General features: G+C 36.9%; 3 protein-coding genes across 4 annotated transcripts; 1 reads left to right on the forward strand and 2 right to left on the reverse strand.

Annotated features, from left to right (window-relative positions):
• Positions 1-785: 785 nt before the first annotated feature.
• On the reverse strand, positions 786-8,996 carry LOC125504068 (TBC1 domain family member 25-like; the record flags this gene model as incomplete). Its single annotated transcript, XM_048665416.1, is given in 8 exon segments — positions 786-984; positions 1,913-2,150; positions 2,207-2,343; positions 4,591-4,723; positions 4,885-5,075; positions 6,334-6,520; positions 6,579-6,784; positions 8,909-8,996. Coding segments are annotated over 8 exon segments (1,345 nt in total), but the record flags the coding sequence as incomplete, so codon positions are not given.
• Positions 8,910-19,008, reverse strand: LOC125504069 (origin recognition complex subunit 3-like). 2 transcript variants are annotated; one of them, XM_048665419.1, is made up of 11 exons: positions 18,867-19,008; positions 18,484-18,592; positions 17,900-18,318; positions 17,662-17,850; positions 15,394-15,527; positions 15,160-15,343; positions 14,795-15,100; positions 14,319-14,552; positions 13,242-13,441; positions 13,068-13,175; positions 8,910-9,190 (listed from the first exon to the last, which is right to left on the reverse strand). In XM_048665419.1, the coding sequence occupies exons 2-10, from the start codon at positions 18,575-18,577 to the stop codon at positions 13,073-13,075; spliced, it is 1,863 nt and encodes a 620-aa protein (XP_048521376.1). In that variant the 5' UTR covers positions 18,578-18,592; positions 18,867-19,008; the 3' UTR covers positions 8,910-9,190; positions 13,068-13,072. The 2 variants fall into 2 exon arrangements, with proteins under 2 accessions (XP_048521376.1, XP_048521374.1); XM_048665417.1 differs by lacking the exon at positions 8,910-9,190 and having other exon boundaries at positions 13,023-13,175.
• On the forward strand, positions 9,760-13,055 carry LOC125504070 (beta-catenin-like protein 1). The gene is made up of 9 exons (XM_048665420.1): positions 9,760-9,905; positions 9,958-10,164; positions 10,433-10,687; positions 10,742-10,985; positions 11,038-11,266; positions 11,324-11,484; positions 11,536-11,683; positions 11,738-11,996; positions 12,888-13,055. The coding sequence occupies exons 1-9, from the start codon at positions 9,876-9,878 to the stop codon at positions 13,026-13,028; spliced, it is 1,674 nt and encodes a 557-aa protein (XP_048521377.1). The 5' UTR covers positions 9,760-9,875; the 3' UTR covers positions 13,029-13,055.
• Positions 19,009-19,932: the final 924 nt, after the last annotated feature.

Genomic DNA, 19,932 nt, shown 5'->3' on the forward strand with positions numbered 1-19,932 from the left:
TATTTTTGAGGAAAAATATGAGTTTTAGGGAATTTCAGCGCTCTGGATCCGGACAGCGTTTTATTTTGAAATAAAGAACTAGATGACAAAGAGGGTTGTACCTTTTCTTTGATACTTGATGATTCTTTGATTTTATAGGGCCTTTTGCGGATTTTATATTGCGGTTTTCTTTAAATGAATCAGCGCACTTATTTTTGTCTTCTATGTACTTGTTGATTTTTTTTTTATTTTGCAGCTTTGAAACAGGTAACTCTTTAAAATGCTTTTATTTACTAATAACGACTTTTTCTTATAGATTTGATCCGTTTATTTTGTAGGATCAATTTTTCCCTATTTGTCATCACTTAGTCGTTAGTGAGAGGGCCTACTAGTACGCCGGTAAGCTCTCGATGCGATTAAGGCGATGCTAAGAAGACTCCCATGCAGCGTTTGACCCAGATTGGGCGGCAGCAAACAGTCTCACTTCTCCATGTTAGGAGCGGCTGATGCAAGCATTCACCAACACGCTCGGCCAGCGTGGCATCTTAAGTACCTGAACCTCTTAAAAAATGAAATTTCGAACCCTAAATTCGAACCTTGGAATCCGAGACTACAAATCTCACACTCACACACAAAAGACGGCAAAGTTTGTGGATTTGGGATTGAATTTACAATTTGAAAACGTTTTTTTCTTTGAAGCTAATTTTACTCGATTAATGTTTGTTCTGTTGTAAATTACACTTTTTGTAGCCTTGAATAGTAATAATGCCCTTGAATCCAGATCAAACGAAACAAAATTCAATAACTTACCAGCGGACTGATGGGTGGTGTTGCGCTGGGCGGAATGTGCTGAAACGGAATATCAAAGAGCTTTAGTTCAAGTTGCGGATGGTCAGCGGGCAATGAGGCCCAAAGAACCTCCAGCATTCGTAACGAGTCGCCAAATGCAAATTCACGCTTCATTTCCAAAAGCAGCCAACGGTAGCAAAATAGTAAATCGTCAGCCTAAAATGTGAAAAGAAAATTAAGTTAAATACTTGGAAAACTCATTTCCACTGACTATTCTAAATCAAAAAAGATCTATTAGATTGACAGGACTGAAAAATCAGGAAAAAGGCGACCCAAGTCGATGCTATAGTTTATGAAGGTTTCACATTATATCGCGTATTCTTAGATCTACAGGGTGTTCAAATTCTCTTAGAAAAAATCAAATTGAATTGAAATGAAGAACCCAAAAGCCTTGAATATGGGTATGAGCCTCTTCTCTTGAGAGTTAAAAACAACACGTAATTTGTGAGAAACCTTCCTGACTCGATTATACCATGGGGCAAAAGTACGTTTCTTAATAATTCTAAATGATAAAATTATTGAAAGTAATTTTTCTTTACATATCTCAGTGTCCGGTTATTCAGTTATTTTTGAGTTAATAATCAGTACTGATGGAATCTGAGTCACCCAACAAGCCACCTCAAATGATGTTTTTAATTTAGAGAAAAAATTTAATTTAAATATTTTCCTAGAGAAAAATAATTAATTATATGTATAACAATAACCATTTCTTCTTTTTTCCTTCCCGTTTCTTTCCATTTTAGTGCCTAATTTGAAAATTAGGCATTTGTGGTGGTTCAATCACTGGTCGTTATAAACTCAAAAGCAATTGAATATCGATATAGAACATTTTTATCGAATGGTTTGGTTTTAGCATATTGCAAATATGCATTAAAAATAGATCATTTCGTAACTTTGGTGAATTTGAGACACCCTATATCAACCAATACTATATTAGAATAAACTAGTCGTGAATATCTACTACGGTTGCATTTAAGTATTAATTCTAATAAATAGACTGCCTGAAAAGCCGAGAATTTTAAGCAAATTTAAACCGAAAAACAAATAAGTAGGAAAATCAATTTAAAAATAGAAGATGTCTTACCTGGTGCACCTTTAAATAATTATAAAACTCAGGATCGTAATACATCAAACCCTCTGCCAGATGAGTGAATTTCTGCGTCATGGCAATGCCATCGATCATAAAATTCGTCACTAAGCGTTGCATGAGCGCACAAAAGCAGATGTAGGCGTGAGCTTCATCGTTCATAGTGACTAAAAGTGGTGAAGCCAAATCGCTCATTCCCTGACAATAGGAAACCTTGGGATGATTTAACGCGTACCTGGAAAATTCACAAATCATTTTCCCAAAATATTCAGCAGATTTCAAGCAACTTACGTTGTCAGAATGTTGAACAATGAGTGGATGTTTTGGTTGTCATCACTTCCTGCGTAGAATGGATGATGGCGATCGGTTCTGAGCACGTCTTTGCGCACCATTCCAGTCGTGTAGGCCAGTTCTCCGGCGACAGGGCCCTAAAAACAACAAAAAACAGTTAAAGGTGACAAAGATCATATCCAAGCATATGGGAATTACAATAGCATCACGAATTTTACTGTCTCAGTCTGTAAAACTGACGTTTTTGAGTATTTTTTCGAAAAAAGCTGCATGTTTGCAAAAATATTATGTGATTGTAATATTAGAAGAAATATTCAAATATATCACTTGAAATTTACAGTATTGTTACAAAGTAAGCATTTGTGCCCTAACTTACAAGTGACTTGTCGGGACAGAGTTTGTCAAATACAATAAGTAACAAATTTACAATAAATTGGAGAGATTATTATGAAACACAAATCAAACTAACTTATAGATTAAATTTGCAAAAAGTAAAAGACTACAACAGACTTAATGGTTTACCCATATCTATTTATGTTCTAAATATTTCCTTATGTTAAAAAAGGTAAAGGTTTAGTAATACATTTTCATAATTGCACCTTATCCATTCAGTTATCCATACATTAAACAGTTTTTTCTTTAAGTTCTTATAATCCTTTGGTAAAAGATGAAAGATTCTTGGCCCCACATAAGAAATATGACGGCGACAAATTGTAAAATCCACCGTAGTTAAAAAATGTGTTCTCTTTTGACAGATCTAGTAATATTAAGGCGCTGGGGTAGAATCTTGTAAATGTCCTTATTTTTCATAAAGTTAAGGGTTTTCTAACCGTGAGAGCACCAATTTCCAAAAATAGATTAACTGTTGGTTATCTTTTTGGTTTTTTATTTATTATTTTTAGTATATATTTTTGTGTAATAACTAGGTTTGATAAGGTTGTACTGCAAACACTACCCCAAATTCTTATACCATAATTTAGAATGGAGTCAATCAGAGACTACACCACATAGCCATTTCCAACAACTCACGAGGCATAGAATCACATAGTTGATAAAACTTATAGATTGTTTTCCTTATCTTTTTAGTTAGGTAATCAATGTGCATATTGCAACTTAAGTTTTTATCCATATAAACTCCGAGGTATTTTGTGTACATAGCTGAAGAAATTTTAGAATCACAAGCACAATTTTCCATCAGATTAGCAAAAGAAGGATAAATATACATTGTAAGTTCCAGAGGTTCATCTTGATGGTTACTGTTATAAGTAGAGAAATTTATGAAGTGTGTTGTACGGCTATTTAGAGTTAGAAGATGCTGATCCATCCAAAGTTTAACCAATGTAATATATCCTTCAGCTAACCCTTGTACTTCTGACCATGATCCTACCTTTACTAGAATTACAGTATCATGAGCGTAACAGATAACAGAACAATCCATTTCAGGTAAAATTCTTGTAAGGTTGTTTAAATAGATTAAAAATAAAAGTGGCCCAGGACTACCCTGTGGCACACCACATTCAACCGCACCCATCTCTCCAACGAGGTTATTAATTTTTACTTGTTGTGTTCGATTACTAAGGTATGATTTAAATAGTGCTTACTCGGTATCTCGTACACCCACGTCATTAAGCAGTTGCAAGAGAATGTGATGTGCCAGTGTCAAATGCTCTTGCAAGATCTATAAAAATGCCCAAGGTCTTATGGCCTTCATTAAAATTATTTAATCCTTGTCTCAATTGTTGGATTGCATCCTCAGTACTCATTTTACTTCGAAAACCAACTTGACAATAATTTAATATTTTTTAAATGTATTTTCCATTTAATTTGAACGCACTTTTCAAGTAATTTATTAAGGTTTTTTCCGATATTACAATAACAGTCCAGAAACCTTCCAGATATTGACCTTTTTCAGTTATTTCCGTACCATTTTCAATTATCGAGTTTATATTTACATTTTTATTTACAGTTTCCTTGGTTGCCTCCCTGATAGCTTCCCATATTTTTTATTATTGTTTATTTTTGTATTTAATTCGTTTTTATAAAATAAATATTTAGCTCTTTAATGGACATTAAGAACTTGCCAGAATGCCATTTAGACATAATCGTTAAATATATCTGCCTATAACTAGACGCTCCATTGTAAAACATATTTTTTTAATGTGCCTTTTAAGAGCCGCACACCTTAGTCTTGGTCAAACTGTATTGCACCAATTTTATTAATTATCGTAAAACCAGGCTCTGATAGACTCTAGACAAACGATTGACGAATTTTAGTGGATGAACGAAACGAATGTTACCCAAATGGAAGGTCCATTTAGCAAAAAATAGTTGGATTTATTTCAGGACACCGTGTATGAGTGCACCGGAGCATAAACTTTACCAACCTGAGCAATAGCTTGTTTCCATGTGCTCTTCAGCTTCTCGTATTCAGCAGCTTTTTTCTTTATGTAGTCCATTCTTTCGCGTCCAGACATTCCCTCTGGATAAACGTTCAACAAATGCTTCCAGACAACTTTCCTAAAACAGAGTTCCAATTCCAATATTTTATAGGTTTAATATTTTGAACATTAAGTCCAACAACACTTTCAGAAATGCATTTTATGCAAACAAATAATCAACTTCAAAGCTGATTTAACGAAATGCTCATTAAAACAATACAACATTAATAAAATGCATACCTGAGACTTGGCTCAATGCCGCCGTAATAAATTACGGATCTGAGTTCTTTCGCGTGCACAATTTGCCCGACTGCGTCGCAAAATTTTCGAAACTCTCCATCGCTCAGTGCTGGTATTGAAGGCTGAACACTGGAGTTCATATCGTCTCCGAAGTTCAGCACTTTTTGCACCATGTTGAGGGTTTTACCCACCTGTAAAAAACAGAAGCATTGTTTATACTTATTTACACTTGATGGCTAGATGAACACTTTTTTAAACACTTTTTTGAACATTTTTCTGAACACTTTTTTCACAAGAGGCGAACAATACATTTAAAAAATGTGCGCAGGCCACAGAAAATACCTACATTTATACAGGGTGAGTTAACTGTATAAAAATACGCTCGGACTTACCGCAATACCACATCCAATCATGTCTCCAAACTTTATCCAATAATATATTTTTAGTTCCTCCCCGTATCAACCTCATTTTCCTCTCATATTTACGTAAGAAAGGTATTCTTATTTGTCGTACAATAACAAAACACAATAACGCAAAAAAACTTTTCTAGTTTAAAAGAAATTAATTGCACATGAATCACAACAAAATAATAAACTTAAATTAAACAATTTTAAATTCCTAAAGTAAATTTTCAATGATTGGATGTGGTATTGCGATAAGTCCCAAAATATAGATTTTACTACAGTTTCCTGAGATTTGTGTGAATTATTAAAAACTAATAAAATAAAATGCTAACTTTGCCACCCCCAAAACTGATCAATGATCTAATTACAATCACAAATACATATATGAAAAACATTCTGGGTTTGAAAAGAACAGTTTTGAAATGTGGACAACTCACAAGAGGTGTTCGAAGTTCCCGATTAACTCCATACATGTTTGTGCCAGTGTAATAACTTTTCGTGCACTCTTCGCCGCATTACTGGGAGGATTCTCGTATTGGGTTAATTAACTCGTGCTCAAAAATCTGATCAGTTGCAATCAGTAGTAACGAGTCTCACTCGTTTCAAGTTACCGACATAGTTTCTCACCTGCCGGAATTATTGGTGGAAAAAGTTATAATTTTACAGACCTTAACGCAAAACAAAATAACGACAAGTACACACCAGAAACATTCGAAAGGAAGAATCAACCGATAGGATAACGACTTGAAAGCGGTTGAATCAGCAACAGTTCCTCAGTTAAATAATGGTCTGGACTAGGTGGCAGAGAACACCTACATAATAAATCAGGCCTACACGGCAAATTCATGAAATAAGCGATATGATATCTGTAATTATGCAGCAACGTTTTTTGTTTTTCTGCCCGATAGTAGGTAATGAGTTGGAAATAGGTCTAAGCTGACATATAATGTATGCTGTTGAAGGTTAGTGCCTTGAAAGTGTTCGAACCAAACACTCCTTTTAGCGGAGGGTAATCAAAACTGATTGTCCTAGTTGGTAAACTCGCCTGATTAATCATGCCATGAAACCTAGACGATGGCTTCGCCTCCTGACTAGTAGGAGTCCGAATCTGAGCAATAATCGACACATTCTGCTTCTGCTGCCAGTCCTCAATTTGTTCCTCAAACGGTTTCAGATCAACTCTCAGACAAAGACACGGTTCCTGATTGGTGGCCACCGAAGTGTTGTGTGCCCTAAAATTGCCATAGATTTATTAATCGTTACTATAGTTAGACGTCACTGGCTAGTTACTTGAGAAAAGCCGCATCCAGATCCCAGTCGGAAATTAGGCGCATGTAGATCTCCTGGCCGGTCACATCATACGCCCGATAGCAGATGGCAAAGTCCCCTTTCAAGTCAAATGCCTTGGCCAGGATGCTTTGCAACACCTCAAAGGATGTGATTTGAGGGTCGACGCTGAACTTTCTGATCTCTGCTGGCTGATTGCCCTCACATTTCTAAATTAAATAGCTTTATTAACTCAAATAGGCATGAAAAACACGATTATTTACAGTCCGCTTAGCATCTACAGTGGTGGCAACTTTTCTGTATATAAAATCTACTTTTCATCTTAAAAGAGTRTCGTTATCGACGGTATCATATGCGTGGTTTAAGGAGAAAGGAGTGTAAAATGCATACTATGTTTATGCACTGTGGTTTTACAGGGTGGCCTGATAAAATCACACATTTTACCAGGTTTTATATTGAACTTCCCGATTAAGTAAGCTGTTTCTTTTATATTTAGCTCCACATTTGCATACAATCTACCCCTAGTGTTGACCCCCAGTGATTAAATCAATTATTGCTAATTTATCGTTRCTGTTAATTAATCAATYAATCATTTCGATTTCGAAAAGAAARAATTCAAGTAATTCAAAATTRATTTAAATAATAGATGTTTTCTGGAAAAGGGTTCATTTTATCGATATCAATCRAAAGTACCAAATTTTTTATAGTTTTTGTGTGCTATTATGATAAGGGGTGTTGATGTGAACAAGCTGGTTGGTCTTCGGGGCAAGCAAAAAACAAAATGAGTTTTTGCAAAACACCATTTTAAGGGCCATTAACTAGTTACTATCATATTAAAAAATGATCAAATTATGCCAGATGCTTTAAAAGTTATTCGACAAAACCGATGTTCAGTGGCGTCTTTTAGGGAACTATATACGAGGTGTCAATTTGAAAACTTCCCACCCTTAATATCTTTCTTGCAGTTAAAAATATGAAAAAAACAGAAAAAACACGGCAATTTTATTTCTAAGGGGGTCACTTTAAAGTATTTTTTAGCTTTCTTGTTTCAACCCTCTAGGAGGGGTAGATGTCACCCTGAGAATCTCAAATGGGAATGGGGGTCAAGTGACACATCGTTTTAAAGGGCTCTCAATTCTCTGTTCAGTGGTATCCAACTTTGTTGCTTGTAGTCCAGAAGGTTTCAGAATAATCGCGTTTCAAAGATGCAGAAACAATTAAACTTGCCTGCATTGAGACTTTGATTTTCAAGTTAGTGTTTACACAAAAAAAGTTGCATTTTGGGTCTCCTTATAACTTTAAGCTCCTTTAATCCTATATATAATATAAATAATCTTTATTTCCTATAGAAAAGACCCAATCGGTCTTTCTGCCCTTGTGTAGTACATATGCATCTTAGCCTAGCATATTCTAAAATTAATTCCTATTCCTAACACTCGTATAACCTAATCAGTAATAAAAAAAAAGAAAATTCTTGGCTTACAAAACAAACAGGTCTTAGTCGTTAGTTCAGTTGTGTTTGTAGGTGTTCTAGTAAAGTATCTATTGGGGTACGAAAACGGGAGTGTTTTGTCTGTTTTGTTAGGCAAAGGGGATTCAGTATGGTCCAGTTATAGGGGTTGTTTGTCCATTTTGTCTGTAAGTGTATTAGTCTTTCCGGAATTTATGTCATGTTTGTGCGTTCGTATAGTAGTTGGTTGGAAGGGTTGTGCAGTGGGTTTTGGCTTTAATCCTATTAAGAGTAGGTTACACCGTTTAAATCATTGAATGGGAGAAAGAAAATCTAGTTTAAACAATTGATTTCATATCTATTGGTTATTTYACTTGGAWAAAAATAACGTTTTCTTTACGAGATAAATTTCTACAATAAAACCCATTGRAAGAKWATTGAACGCCCTTTTAAGCGATGTGCCACCWGACCCCCATTCCTATTTMGGGTTCTAAGGGTGACACCTACCCCTCCTAGGGGGTTGAAACAMGGAAGCTAAAAATATTAATTCAAAGTGTCCCCTTTACAAWKAAAATTGACGTGYCTTTCCGATTTTTCATATTTTTAACTTCAACTTTCTTCCWKAATAKMTWTTAAGGGTGGGAAGTTTTAMAATCGACACYCGGTATATCTTCRTATGGAAGGCCTGCTWATAGGAACTTGCCATGTTACTTTGACTCCYTGTATACGCACGTAAGACCTGATTTTTKAATTATTCACGTGCAGTATATCAGAACSCTATAGCAGTAATAAACATATTTTTAAGCCTGRGAACTGAATTTTTGAGCGGATATCCCGAAAGCYGATAAGCTTAGGCACGGCAAAGGTTTTAGAAGTAATATACCTTCACTTTCACCCTGACAGCCTCCCGGCTATACCCAAAGACTCCTACAGACATGRTTTAATTATTTACTCGTCTGGAGCTTAGAGAAATCGATTTTCCATGGAAATTGGGGCACCTTCAGGTATCCACGCACAATTYTTTGCACAAACGATGCATCTTGAAGCAGGCACACACGTTTCAGTCACTAACTGTTTTTCAGTRCACGTTTTCTTTAAAAAACTGCATTTTCTCRTTAGTTTTTCCTTCCYTTGAGTCTCTACCTCTGGCAGCTGATTTTGACAACTAAACAGAGACAAAACTAAATTTACTAATATTGTATTTCCTATCTCGCTCCCCCTTTGCGCATTATGCTTTCTCTCTTTACGTTGTGCACTTTATTCTGCTCCGTTTATCATTAAAATGAGTAAAAAATATGCAAAATGTTATCAGTACAGTAGAAAAAGGAAGTTGCAGAGATAAATGGGGGTGTTATCGCCGCGACAAACAATTGTGACGATAAAGCAGCTACATTGGGTTGTAAAGTGAATTAATTAACGATTAGTTAATTTATTCTAAATTATCTCATCCAACCGTGTATATGCGGTAGACTGAAATCGTTTTTTTCTAAATTAATGTAATTTTCCTAAACACACCCTGAATATGGTTTGATGAAGATAATCTAACGTCCAGTTAATCAGTCGATTAAATCAGCTTATCTCTGTCTTTCTCATTGATCATTACAMTCGCATTTAAGTCTTCTTTCTCTTTGAAAAACGACTGATGCTTAAAAATCCAGCCACTGCGCCTAAAAAAAAGACGAGAACACCCATAGATGAAGACAACTAGAATGAGAGCACCTTCCCACAAAATATCCCCCCTAGGGGTATGTTCTGTGCACCTTCCTAACCTAAAACACTGTAAACATTGTTTTATTTCTGTCCAGAATTAATCGATTGGTGAACATTAAATTGTTTAACASAACATAGACATGGATGTAGGCGAATTGCTTGACTACAAAGTGAGTTTAGCTCAAGTTTGCACTTGTTTGACTCTAAAGGTCCYCGTTTAAGCCCCCGCAAGCTCTCAAGCGCCCCACCGAAGGCGAGGGCAAAGACGATGAGTCGGAAAGAGCGAAGAAAATGAGGAAAATCGCCAGAGCCAAGGCTCAGCAAATGGTCAGAGCTCCTTCTCCAACTCCGTCCCTCCAAGCATTGGATCAGATCAGTGAGGAGGAGAGGGCAGAGATTGTTAAGTATGTGGAAACAGAAGAAGTCCAGGTGAGCTTATCATCTATTGAGAATGGGATGAATGTGGTGTGGATGCGATACAACAGAGTGTTACCCATGACTATCATAATCCTTGGAAAAAATATGCTGAAACATTTTCCCCGACTGCCACTGCGCCAATTTAACTCCTAAATCACGTTCTACAGCTCACAAGTGTTTAAAAAATGACCCACTTGTACCACATGAGCAATCACGAAACTTATTAAATATTTAAGCCTTTAGATAAATAAATTATTTGTCTGACGATTGCGAGTTTTAGGGCGACGTGGTAGATTCGACAACGATTAAGAAGATAGTGCTAAATTTCGAAAAGCGTTCGCTAAAAAACCGCGAAATGCGTATCAAATTTCCCGATTCACCCGACAAGTTCATGGAGAGTGAGCTCGAGTTGCACGAAACGTTGCAGGAAATGCGCGCCCTATCAACCGCCCCCGACTACTATCCACTCTTGGTGAGATTGCAGGTGATTCCCAGCCTGTTGGAATTGTTGGCGCATGATAACACTGATATTGCTGTAAGTAGCACGCAACACCATTTGTAAAGGTTGTACTAAAACCCAGAGAGTTAGGTTGCGACCATTGAACTGTTACAAGAGCTAACTGATGTGGACATTCTAAATGAGTCTGAAGAGGGGGCTGATGCCCTTCTGGAATCCCTACTGGAGCATCAAGTCATAGCTCTTCTGGTGCAAAACTTAGATCGTTTGGATGAGACCGTGAAAGAAGAAGCTGATGGAGTGCACAACACGCTGTCCATAATCGAAAATCTCACAGAACTGAGAGCTGATATCAGCGTTGAGGCGGGAAAACAGGGTACATCAAGTGAAAGGAAACCAGCACTATTTTCTGAGTCATATGTTTCCAGGATTGCTGGCTTGGTTGCTAAAAAGGCTAAAAGTGAAGGCACCGTTTGACCAGAATAAACTTTATGTTAGCGAAATGCTATCCATCATCCTCCAAGACAATGAGAAAAATCGCACTTTGCTGGGGGAGCTTGATGGGATTGATACTTTATTGCAGCAACTGGCTTTTTATAAACGACATGACCCGTCTAGCCCTGAGGAGCACGAATTGATGGAAAATCTATTTAATTGGTAAGTGGCAAAGTCGTACCAATCAAAAGCTTCGCACTTCACAAAACGGTCTTTCAGCTTATGCAGTTCCCTAATGGTGCCACCTAACCGCGATCGTTTTCTCAAAGGCGAAGGCTTACAGCTGATGAACTTGATGCTGCGGGAGAAGAAAACATCGCGAAACGGCTCCCTCAAAGTCCTGGACTATGCCATGTCCGGCCTTCATGGAAAAGATAATTGTACGTTTCCTAAACCCTATTAACAAACCTGCCACTATTGGAGCTTTCCAGGTAACAAATTTGTGGACATTTTGGGACTAAGAACCATATTTCCGTTGTTCATGAAAACCCCCAAGAAGAACCGCAAGAAAGTACTCTCTTCAGAGGAGCACGAGGAGCACGTCTGCTCCATTATCGCCTCCATGTTAAGAAACTGCAGGTGAGAGTAGCAACTCTGTTTCGAGCGCAACTGGATTTTTGCTCATTCATACAGAGGCTCTCAACGTCAGCGGCTTATCAGCAAGTTCACGGAAAATGACCACGAAAAAGTAGATCGGCTTTTGGAACTACACTTCAAGTATCTGGAAAAGGTGGAGGAAATTGACGATCATCTGGAAGAAGGTGAAGAAAACGAGGACGAAAACTACTTGAAGAGGTTGGAGGGTGGCCTGTTCACTTTACAGCTGGTTGATTACATTATTGTGGAAGTATGCGCCGCAGGCCCATCGAGCATCAAGCAACGCGTTATGCAGGTAATATTTTTGCCTCAATTTCTGCGAAACTTTGCAACCCGATCAATTCTAATTGCTGCGGGCGATGATGTCTCAGTTAAAAGCGTTGTTTCTTTTTCGGTTAGTGCGTGTTTGCGCGAAAAACTAATGCTTCAGATACCGGTTCTACAGGGTGGCAAATGAAACAATGCAAAATTGGCGAAAGTTCCACAAGCTCTGGGTTAACAGACATTAAGATACTCGTATCTCAAAAAAAGTTTTTGAACCTGTCGCTCATTTCGTGTTTTTTCAGGGCGGTGTTTGGTTTAATTAACTTTTTATATATATACCTATATATACCGGATTGCATGAATGAACGAAATATTTGAAAGTAAACTTCATTTAGTTGAAATTATTCCTAAATCACATTTGAGTAATTTTTAATGCAACCCGTATATCGAATTTTCGTCTTAAATTATTTATAAAGTTTTAGCTTCAATATGAGCTAACGATCGTGAAAATCGGACAAAGATCAGAAAAGTTATCGCTGCAAGACCAAAAAGTTGACTTTTTGAGACCACCCTGTAAGCAAAAGAGATGGCCGAAAAATTTTACCTAGTTTTATCTTTATCTTTTCTTACCTACCTGTAAACTTTTGGTTTTGAGATCCCAAAAAACCTTTTTTTTTCCAACTAGGAGCGTGCCGAGCTTTGCGAAATTTTAGTGTTTTTTTCATTTGCCACCCTGTAGAAAATTTATCTGAGGAGCTTAATTTTAACCAAAACATTGACGAACAAAAAATAGATGCTTCAAACAGAAACCAAATCGCTTGAATCAATGAATTCTTCCACTTCCAACGTTACGGGAAATTTGGCTGCGTAACGTTCGTTTTGTTGAGCAGTTTATTAGATAAAATTTTAACCCTTTTTCAAGATCCTTAACCTACGAGGGGCATCTCTAAAGACTATAAGACACATAATGAGGGAGTACGCAGGTAATTTAGGGGAGGAAGGCGACAAAGACTGGAGGGACCAGGAGCAGCAGCACATTCTACATTTAGTCGACAAATTTTAAAGAAATAAATTCCATATAATAAGCGTAGTTAAATCTTACATATATCAGCCTTCCCAAGTGAGCCTAATTACGTGATCAGTCTTCCGTTTGGAGCTTTTTATGAATCCCAGGTATTCCAGTTCCGCAACTGCTTGGGTAAATCTTGCCCTAAATATTTGGTTAAGGAAAGAACAGTGTAAAAGGCAAAATTACGAAACAAGAAAATAAGGATACTGCACATGCGGGTCCACGACTTTTTTGGATTTGTCGCTTAAATCGTCCTCTTCTTGTGGGTCGACTATGCACAAGAAACCCATCAGCCAATCGTACAGGTTGATCATTTTACCCCATTCTAAATGCAACTTGTAGGCAATACAGATGTCAGGCATTAATGCTTTTACTGTACGTTTGTTCGATATGGCACAACATTTGCACTGCAACAGATTAAATTAATACTTAACCGGACTGGAAAAAGATGTGAAAAATTGACTATGGGGAAAAATTATTAGGGGGATGATTTATCAGGCGGTTTTAGGAAAAAGTTCATATAGGTAATGCGTCGTTTTCTAGATTTCAGTTTTTACAGATACAAACTAAGCATATTTCTCTACTATTGGCAACATACAATCCAGGTATTTCGACTTTTTTGCGATGGCATCTAGTTTAGTGAAAACAATTGCGCCTTTTGAGCTGAAACCTACAAGGCAGTGAGAATTTCTCCGAGAAATTGCAACTTTTGCAACATAAATGCATACATATATCTACTTTAAAATGTGTTTTAGTGCGAACAATTGTAGCTTTTCACAGCCAATTTTTTTACATTTTTACTGGATTCTAAATCTTGGTGTAATCTCCAGTGTAACGAAGCAGATTTTCAAGTTCACTCAATTTCGTGAAAACATTTTTTTCTAAACACCCAAACAAAGTTTACAATTTGTGTTTCTAAAAACCTAAAATAACTTCAAACAAAGAAATCAAATGCAAATTCATTAGTTTCCAAATTTTGCGGAAAAATCAAGTTTAGTGGGAAAAATTGTCCATTTTGCAGTAGAACTGGCAAACCAGTGAGATCAGGTAAAGTGTGTTTTTAGTGCAAGCATTGATAATTTTTTCACGCGGAAAATTTAAATCACTAGGCTTAATGGAAACATTTGGCCATTTGGCAGTGAAAACATCAAGCCAATCAGCTTTTCTTCGATAAAGGAACTTACTACTTTAGTGCAAATTGCTCATAGTGGCTTCCAATTATTGTACATACATTTTCACTGCATTGTAAGTTTCGTAGGTTTAAAATAAAACTGACTAACTTACTTGCAAGTAACGATGCGGATCGTTGAGGGCGTTGTGGATGGCCGCTCTATGGATGCCAATTATGTGGTTTTTAATCGAAATATCATCGAAAAAGAATATTTCGTAGAACGGCAATGTGCTAGGATGGACGAGATATTCTTCAAACTGCCCGGAAAGATATGCGAGGATTTCTTGTTTTAGTTTCTCATATTTGTCCTGCGTCTTTGATTTCTGTTTTGATCGAGAGAATAGAGCCTGAAACCACATTGTCGATTTTAACAAATGTCTGATCTTGCAGATTGCAGCTGAAATTAAGTCAATAAATTCAACCGCTCCATCTTACAAAGCTAAGAGTGGTTTAAACCACTTATAATAAATACAACTGGTGAGATTAGAGCCGATATTTTTAACCCCGCGTATGATAAACCCAATAAAATAATTTGTAGAAGGCTTAAACTAAAAAAATGTACAAACTTTGGTCAAATGCATAAACGCACCTGTTTTAACGCCTTTCTGTCCATCATCGCGCCCAATCCCTCTTCAAGGCTGATCTCGTCCTTTTCACTCTCTTCTACATCAGTATTCTGTAAGATTCTCACTAACCTATCAATCTCCACGCAAAAATCCCTCAATTTCGTTTTGCTACTCCCCTTATTCACAAACTGTGCCAAAATATCCGCAATACGCCTCAGTTTCTCTTGAAGCGCATCCTTGGATTGGAACTCCAGCAGCTGGAAACTTTCCCGATATTCTGCGGATTGTGTGATGCTTTTGGTCAGAGCAAGTGTGTATAGTTCTCTGAGCTAGAATAATATTTTCCAGTTGTGAAAGTCCAGCTGAACAAGGCTTCGGAATCTCTTACATTCTTGCCTAAAGGGGATCCTGGAAGATCATAAACTAAGGCGTGTAAGCATCGTAGAAATACATGCAGCCGCTTGATGTATCTTTGGATTGCCACTACTTTATCGCAAACCGCCTGCTTGAAGTATTCATCGTCTGTTATCAATTTAATTCTCTGCTCGTAAGGTTCAGATTCCACCAAATTTCTACAAAACAGTCCAATGAAATAATGTGCAACAGCCTGGGAGCTTTTTACCTAAAGGACAAAAGATGCCGAACATTTTCGCAGTCTTCGTGATTGAAATCCACTAGAACGTTTTTAATGGCGGTTTTCTCCATTAGGCATAACGCCATGGCGTTTCCGTGCGAGAAATGTTCCATCATAGCAAACTGGAAAATAAATACAATTTTTAAAAGGGTTTTGTGAAACTAAGTACACACTTTTGGCTCTGGCAACCAAACGGCCCTGGAAGGAAGAATAAATAAGTAAACAATGAGTAGCATGATGAAGAAAAGCAGTTATATTTGAAACGAAAGCAAGAGTGTATATATGAAGAAAATCCTACAGAGCACAACAAAATTATGGGCCGATTTGAAGCATCAAACAAAGGATGTTTTAAAGAAAAACTTCACTGTGAAAATGATCCTAAAGTAAGAGTGTGGAAATTGCTCTCAAAAAACAACCATGAGAGTAGCAATGGAGAAAGGACAACTCAAGCAAAGAAAACAAGCATCAAGACAGAAGAAAAAAAAATAGTCAAAGAACAAAAACCCGAAAAACTTTAGTTTTACCCAATAAGGAAAGCGCTCCCTTCTGATTGATAAAACTCCCAATCAAGCGCAATGTGCTAACTACTTCGAAATATCGAGAAACAATTTTTTTCTAGATTTTTCGGTTCCCATTTAAAGTTGTCGATGAATCTTCGAAAAATCTGGAAAACTTTACGAACAACCAAGAGGCCCTGGAAGGAAGAATAAAGAAGCAAACAGTGCGTAGCATGATGAAGAAAAGCAATTATATTTGAAAAGAAAGCAAGAGTTTAAACATGAAGAAAATCATGCAGAGCACAACAAAATTATGGGCTGATTTGAAGCAGCAAAAAAAAAAGATGTTTTAAAGAAAAACTTGACTGAAAAAGATCCTAAAGCAAGAATGTGGAAATTGCTCTCAAAAAACAACCATGATAGTAGCAATGAAGAAATGACAACTCAAGCAAAGAAAACAAGCATCAGGACAGAAAAAGAAATAGTCACAGAACAAAAACCCGAAAAAACTTTTCAGTTTTACCCAATAAGGGAAGCGCTCCCTTCTGATTGATAAAACTCCCTTTCAAGCGCATTGTACTCACGACTTCGAAATATCGAGAAACAATTTTTTCTCTAGATTTTTCTGTTCCCATTTAAAGTTGTCGATGAATCTTCGAAAAATCTGGAAAACTTTACGAACAACCAAGAGGCCCTGGAAGGAAGAATAAAGAACCAAACAGTGCGTAGCATGATGAAGAAAAGCAATTATATTTGAAACGAAAGCAAGAGTTTAAACATGATGAAAATCCTGCAAAGCACAACAAAATTATGGGCAGATTTGAAGCATCAAAGAAAGGATGTTTTAAAGAAAAACTTCACTGAAAACGATCCTCAAGCAAACGTGTGGAGATTGCTGTCAAAACAACAACCATGAGAGTAGCAATTGAGAAATGACAACTCAAGTAAAAGAAAACAAGCATCAAGAAAAAAAATACTCAAAGAACAAAAATCCGAAAAAACTTTCCAGTTTCACCCGATAACGAAAGCGCTCCCTTTCTGATTGATAAAACTCTCAATCAAGCGCATTCTGCTCACGACTTAGAAATATCGAAAAACAATTTTTTTTCTAGATTTTTCGGTTTCCATTTAAAGTTGTCGTTTAAAGTCGATGAATCTTCGAAAAATCTGGAACCCTTTACGAACCACCAAACGGCCCTGGAAGGAAAAATAAAGAAGCAAACAATGCGTAGCATAATGAAGAAAAACAATTATATTTGAAACGAAAGCAAGAGTGTGGAAATTGCTCTCAAAATAACAATGATGAGAGTCGTAATTAAGAAATGACAACTGAAGAAAAGAAAGGCAGAAGAAAAATCAGAATAAAAAAATGCAGAAATGGCAACCCAAGCAAATAAATAAAGCGGTTTTTAACGTTAGGTACCATTTTGGTCCGATTTATGTACATATTGCACACCACTATATTTACTTCGTTTCAATTTTTTTTTCATTCCTTTCCTGATTTTCTCCGCTTTCAGCCACCGCTTTCCAAAAAATTATACCGGGGTTTTTCAAATGTCTTTCTGAGCGCAGAAACATTCTAATTTCATAATAACACACTTGCCGTTGGCACATCGACGATTATTATCGAAAAAATCTTCTAAAATTTACAGCTGCCCCTATTAGTAAATAAAATAAATAATTCTTAGAAATATTTGTTTAAAATGGCACTTAGACCCTTTGAGAATACCACGCTGCAATTAGTAAACTTGACAATTACCTTGATGTTCTGCACGAAATTCTGCACTGAAAAGTCGTAGAAGAGGAAAATCTCGGTGAACAAGTCCAACACCTTCCCTCCCAGGTGGAACGGGCAGAAAATATCCAGAAAAATCCCTTCCAGCACCTGGTTTAGATAGACTATGGATGGTTCGCATTTGAATACATGAACGTTGATTTTCATAGTCACCTAAACCAATAACTTCACACTTTTGCGGGCTGTATTTTTAAGTACTTACATGATAGGGGAAGGAAGTGTGCAACGTGCTGATGCAAGTGGCGATCCCAAAAATGAACACAAAAGGCAGCTTTCCTAAGTGGGAACTGATGATTAGAATGAAGGACTGTAGTACTTTAGCGTTAAAGCTTTCAAAGTCGGGAATTATCACCACTAGTAGCTCGTTCTCTGCCTGCTGATACCAGCTTTCCAGCAGGGACATGTTTAAACTAGACTTCTTCAAAGTGTTCTTGACTAAATCGTCCTCGTACTCTTCTCTATCGTCACTTAGGCCGATAAACTGGCTGATCATAATTTCCATTAAACTTTTAACATTTCCACAATCTTGGCTGCTCAGAAAGGCTACATAAGGACTCACGTCTTCTTTCACTTGCCTTTTCAGACTGGCAAACTGGGCATCATGATCCGGCATGTTGATACCTAAGAAAATTCTCGGTCATAATAATTTAAAGAAGCGGTTCCCACACTTTTCCAGTTAGGTAGGCACTTTGCATCTTGGGCTTGGAATGATTCAGGCGACTAACTAGAAAGTTCTGCTTGTTTTTATGCCAAGAGACTGAAAAAATCAAGAGTTTTCGTTGTTACCTGTTAGTAAAGCAGCTGTTGGGATTTCGGTTACGTCGTTCTGGTGACTCGTTTTGACAAAGTTTAGCAGGTCTGAGGTCATAGACGTGAACATGCTCTCAGTCAAATCCTGAAATTTTTAACACGCTTAAAAAAGATATTTAATACAATTTGCGAAACAAAACGAATGTTAACAAAAATACGTCGCAAATATATTTAACAGAGCTAATTTTGATTGGGCTCCAAAAATTGCAAGCTGCAAAAACAACATTTTCTGATCCAAAAGTGACGATCAGACATGCTGCCTGTTCGCAATTAATTCGTGATTTACATGATGTTAGTTTATTCATGTTTTACATTAGTTTATTTTTCCTTATTAAAATTATCGTGTACAGTTAACTTACCTCAAAATCTTGGTTCAATCTAGTCCAGAGGCTGATGTAGGTCTGGTACCAACGGTTCTCGGAAAACAATTCATCTAGGGTGGTGTGTTGGGGCTTTTTCTTCGGTTTGAACACAAAAATTCCCTGCACACAAACACACAACTATTAGTGATATGTAATGCAAAGTGAATAGAAATGTGGGCCTTAAAATGCTGATATGAGCATATTAAGACGTTGTATATACATAGTTTCAGTTTCTTATCTCAAAATGAATACGAGTTTCATAAAATAATTTTGCAATTTGGGCAGCCGTGGTCGATATACAGGGTTTCAATGGCCCATTTTAGCTTTTACCTTTGTTTGCAATAGATTTATTTAAAAAAAGCTTTTTAATTTTTGCGCACAAAAAATTATGCCCACGGACAACATCTTTTCCAGCTGAGTTTTGGTTTGGTTTACTGTAGGCTGTTACTGCGTACTACGATTTATAAAAAAACAGGACTTCTTCAGGGTGTAGCCAAGACATCAAGCCATAAAATGACAAAATTTCACTCAAATCCAAACGAAATCCGTTTTTTTATGAGATTCTAAACCCTGAAGTTAAATTTGTAGTTTTCATCAAATGTCCTCTCGCCTTCAACAAATTCTCAGAAAACAAGGGAGTAGAATTTAAACACAGAACTTCCGCCGGGTGTAACTAAGACATCGAGCCTCAAATGGAAAATGTTTCACTCAAATCCAAGCAAAGCCTGATTTTTTCGGAGATTCTAAACGCTGAAGTTTAAATTTACAATTTTCACCAAATGTCTGTCCGCTTTTAAGGAATTCTTCTGAACACGACGGAGCGGAATTTATACCCATAATTTCTACACGATTGAACCAAGACATCCAGCCATAAAACGGCCAAATTTTTCTAAAATCCATACAAAGTACGATTTTTTAGGAGATTCTAAACTCTGAAGTTAAATTTGTAGTTTTCATCAAATGCCGTCCCGCCTTTAAATACTCTCAGAAAACAACGGAGCTGAATTTAAAGACAGAACTTCCGCCGGGTGTAACTAAGACATCGAGCCTCAAATGGACAATG

This window comes from Dendroctonus ponderosae, unplaced genomic scaffold, assembly GCF_020466585.1.
Source record: "Dendroctonus ponderosae isolate FM_Combo_2020 unplaced genomic scaffold, Dpon_F_20191213v2 Dpon_F_20191213_359, whole genome shotgun sequence".
NCBI lineage: Eukaryota > Metazoa > Arthropoda > Insecta > Coleoptera > Curculionidae > Dendroctonus > Dendroctonus ponderosae.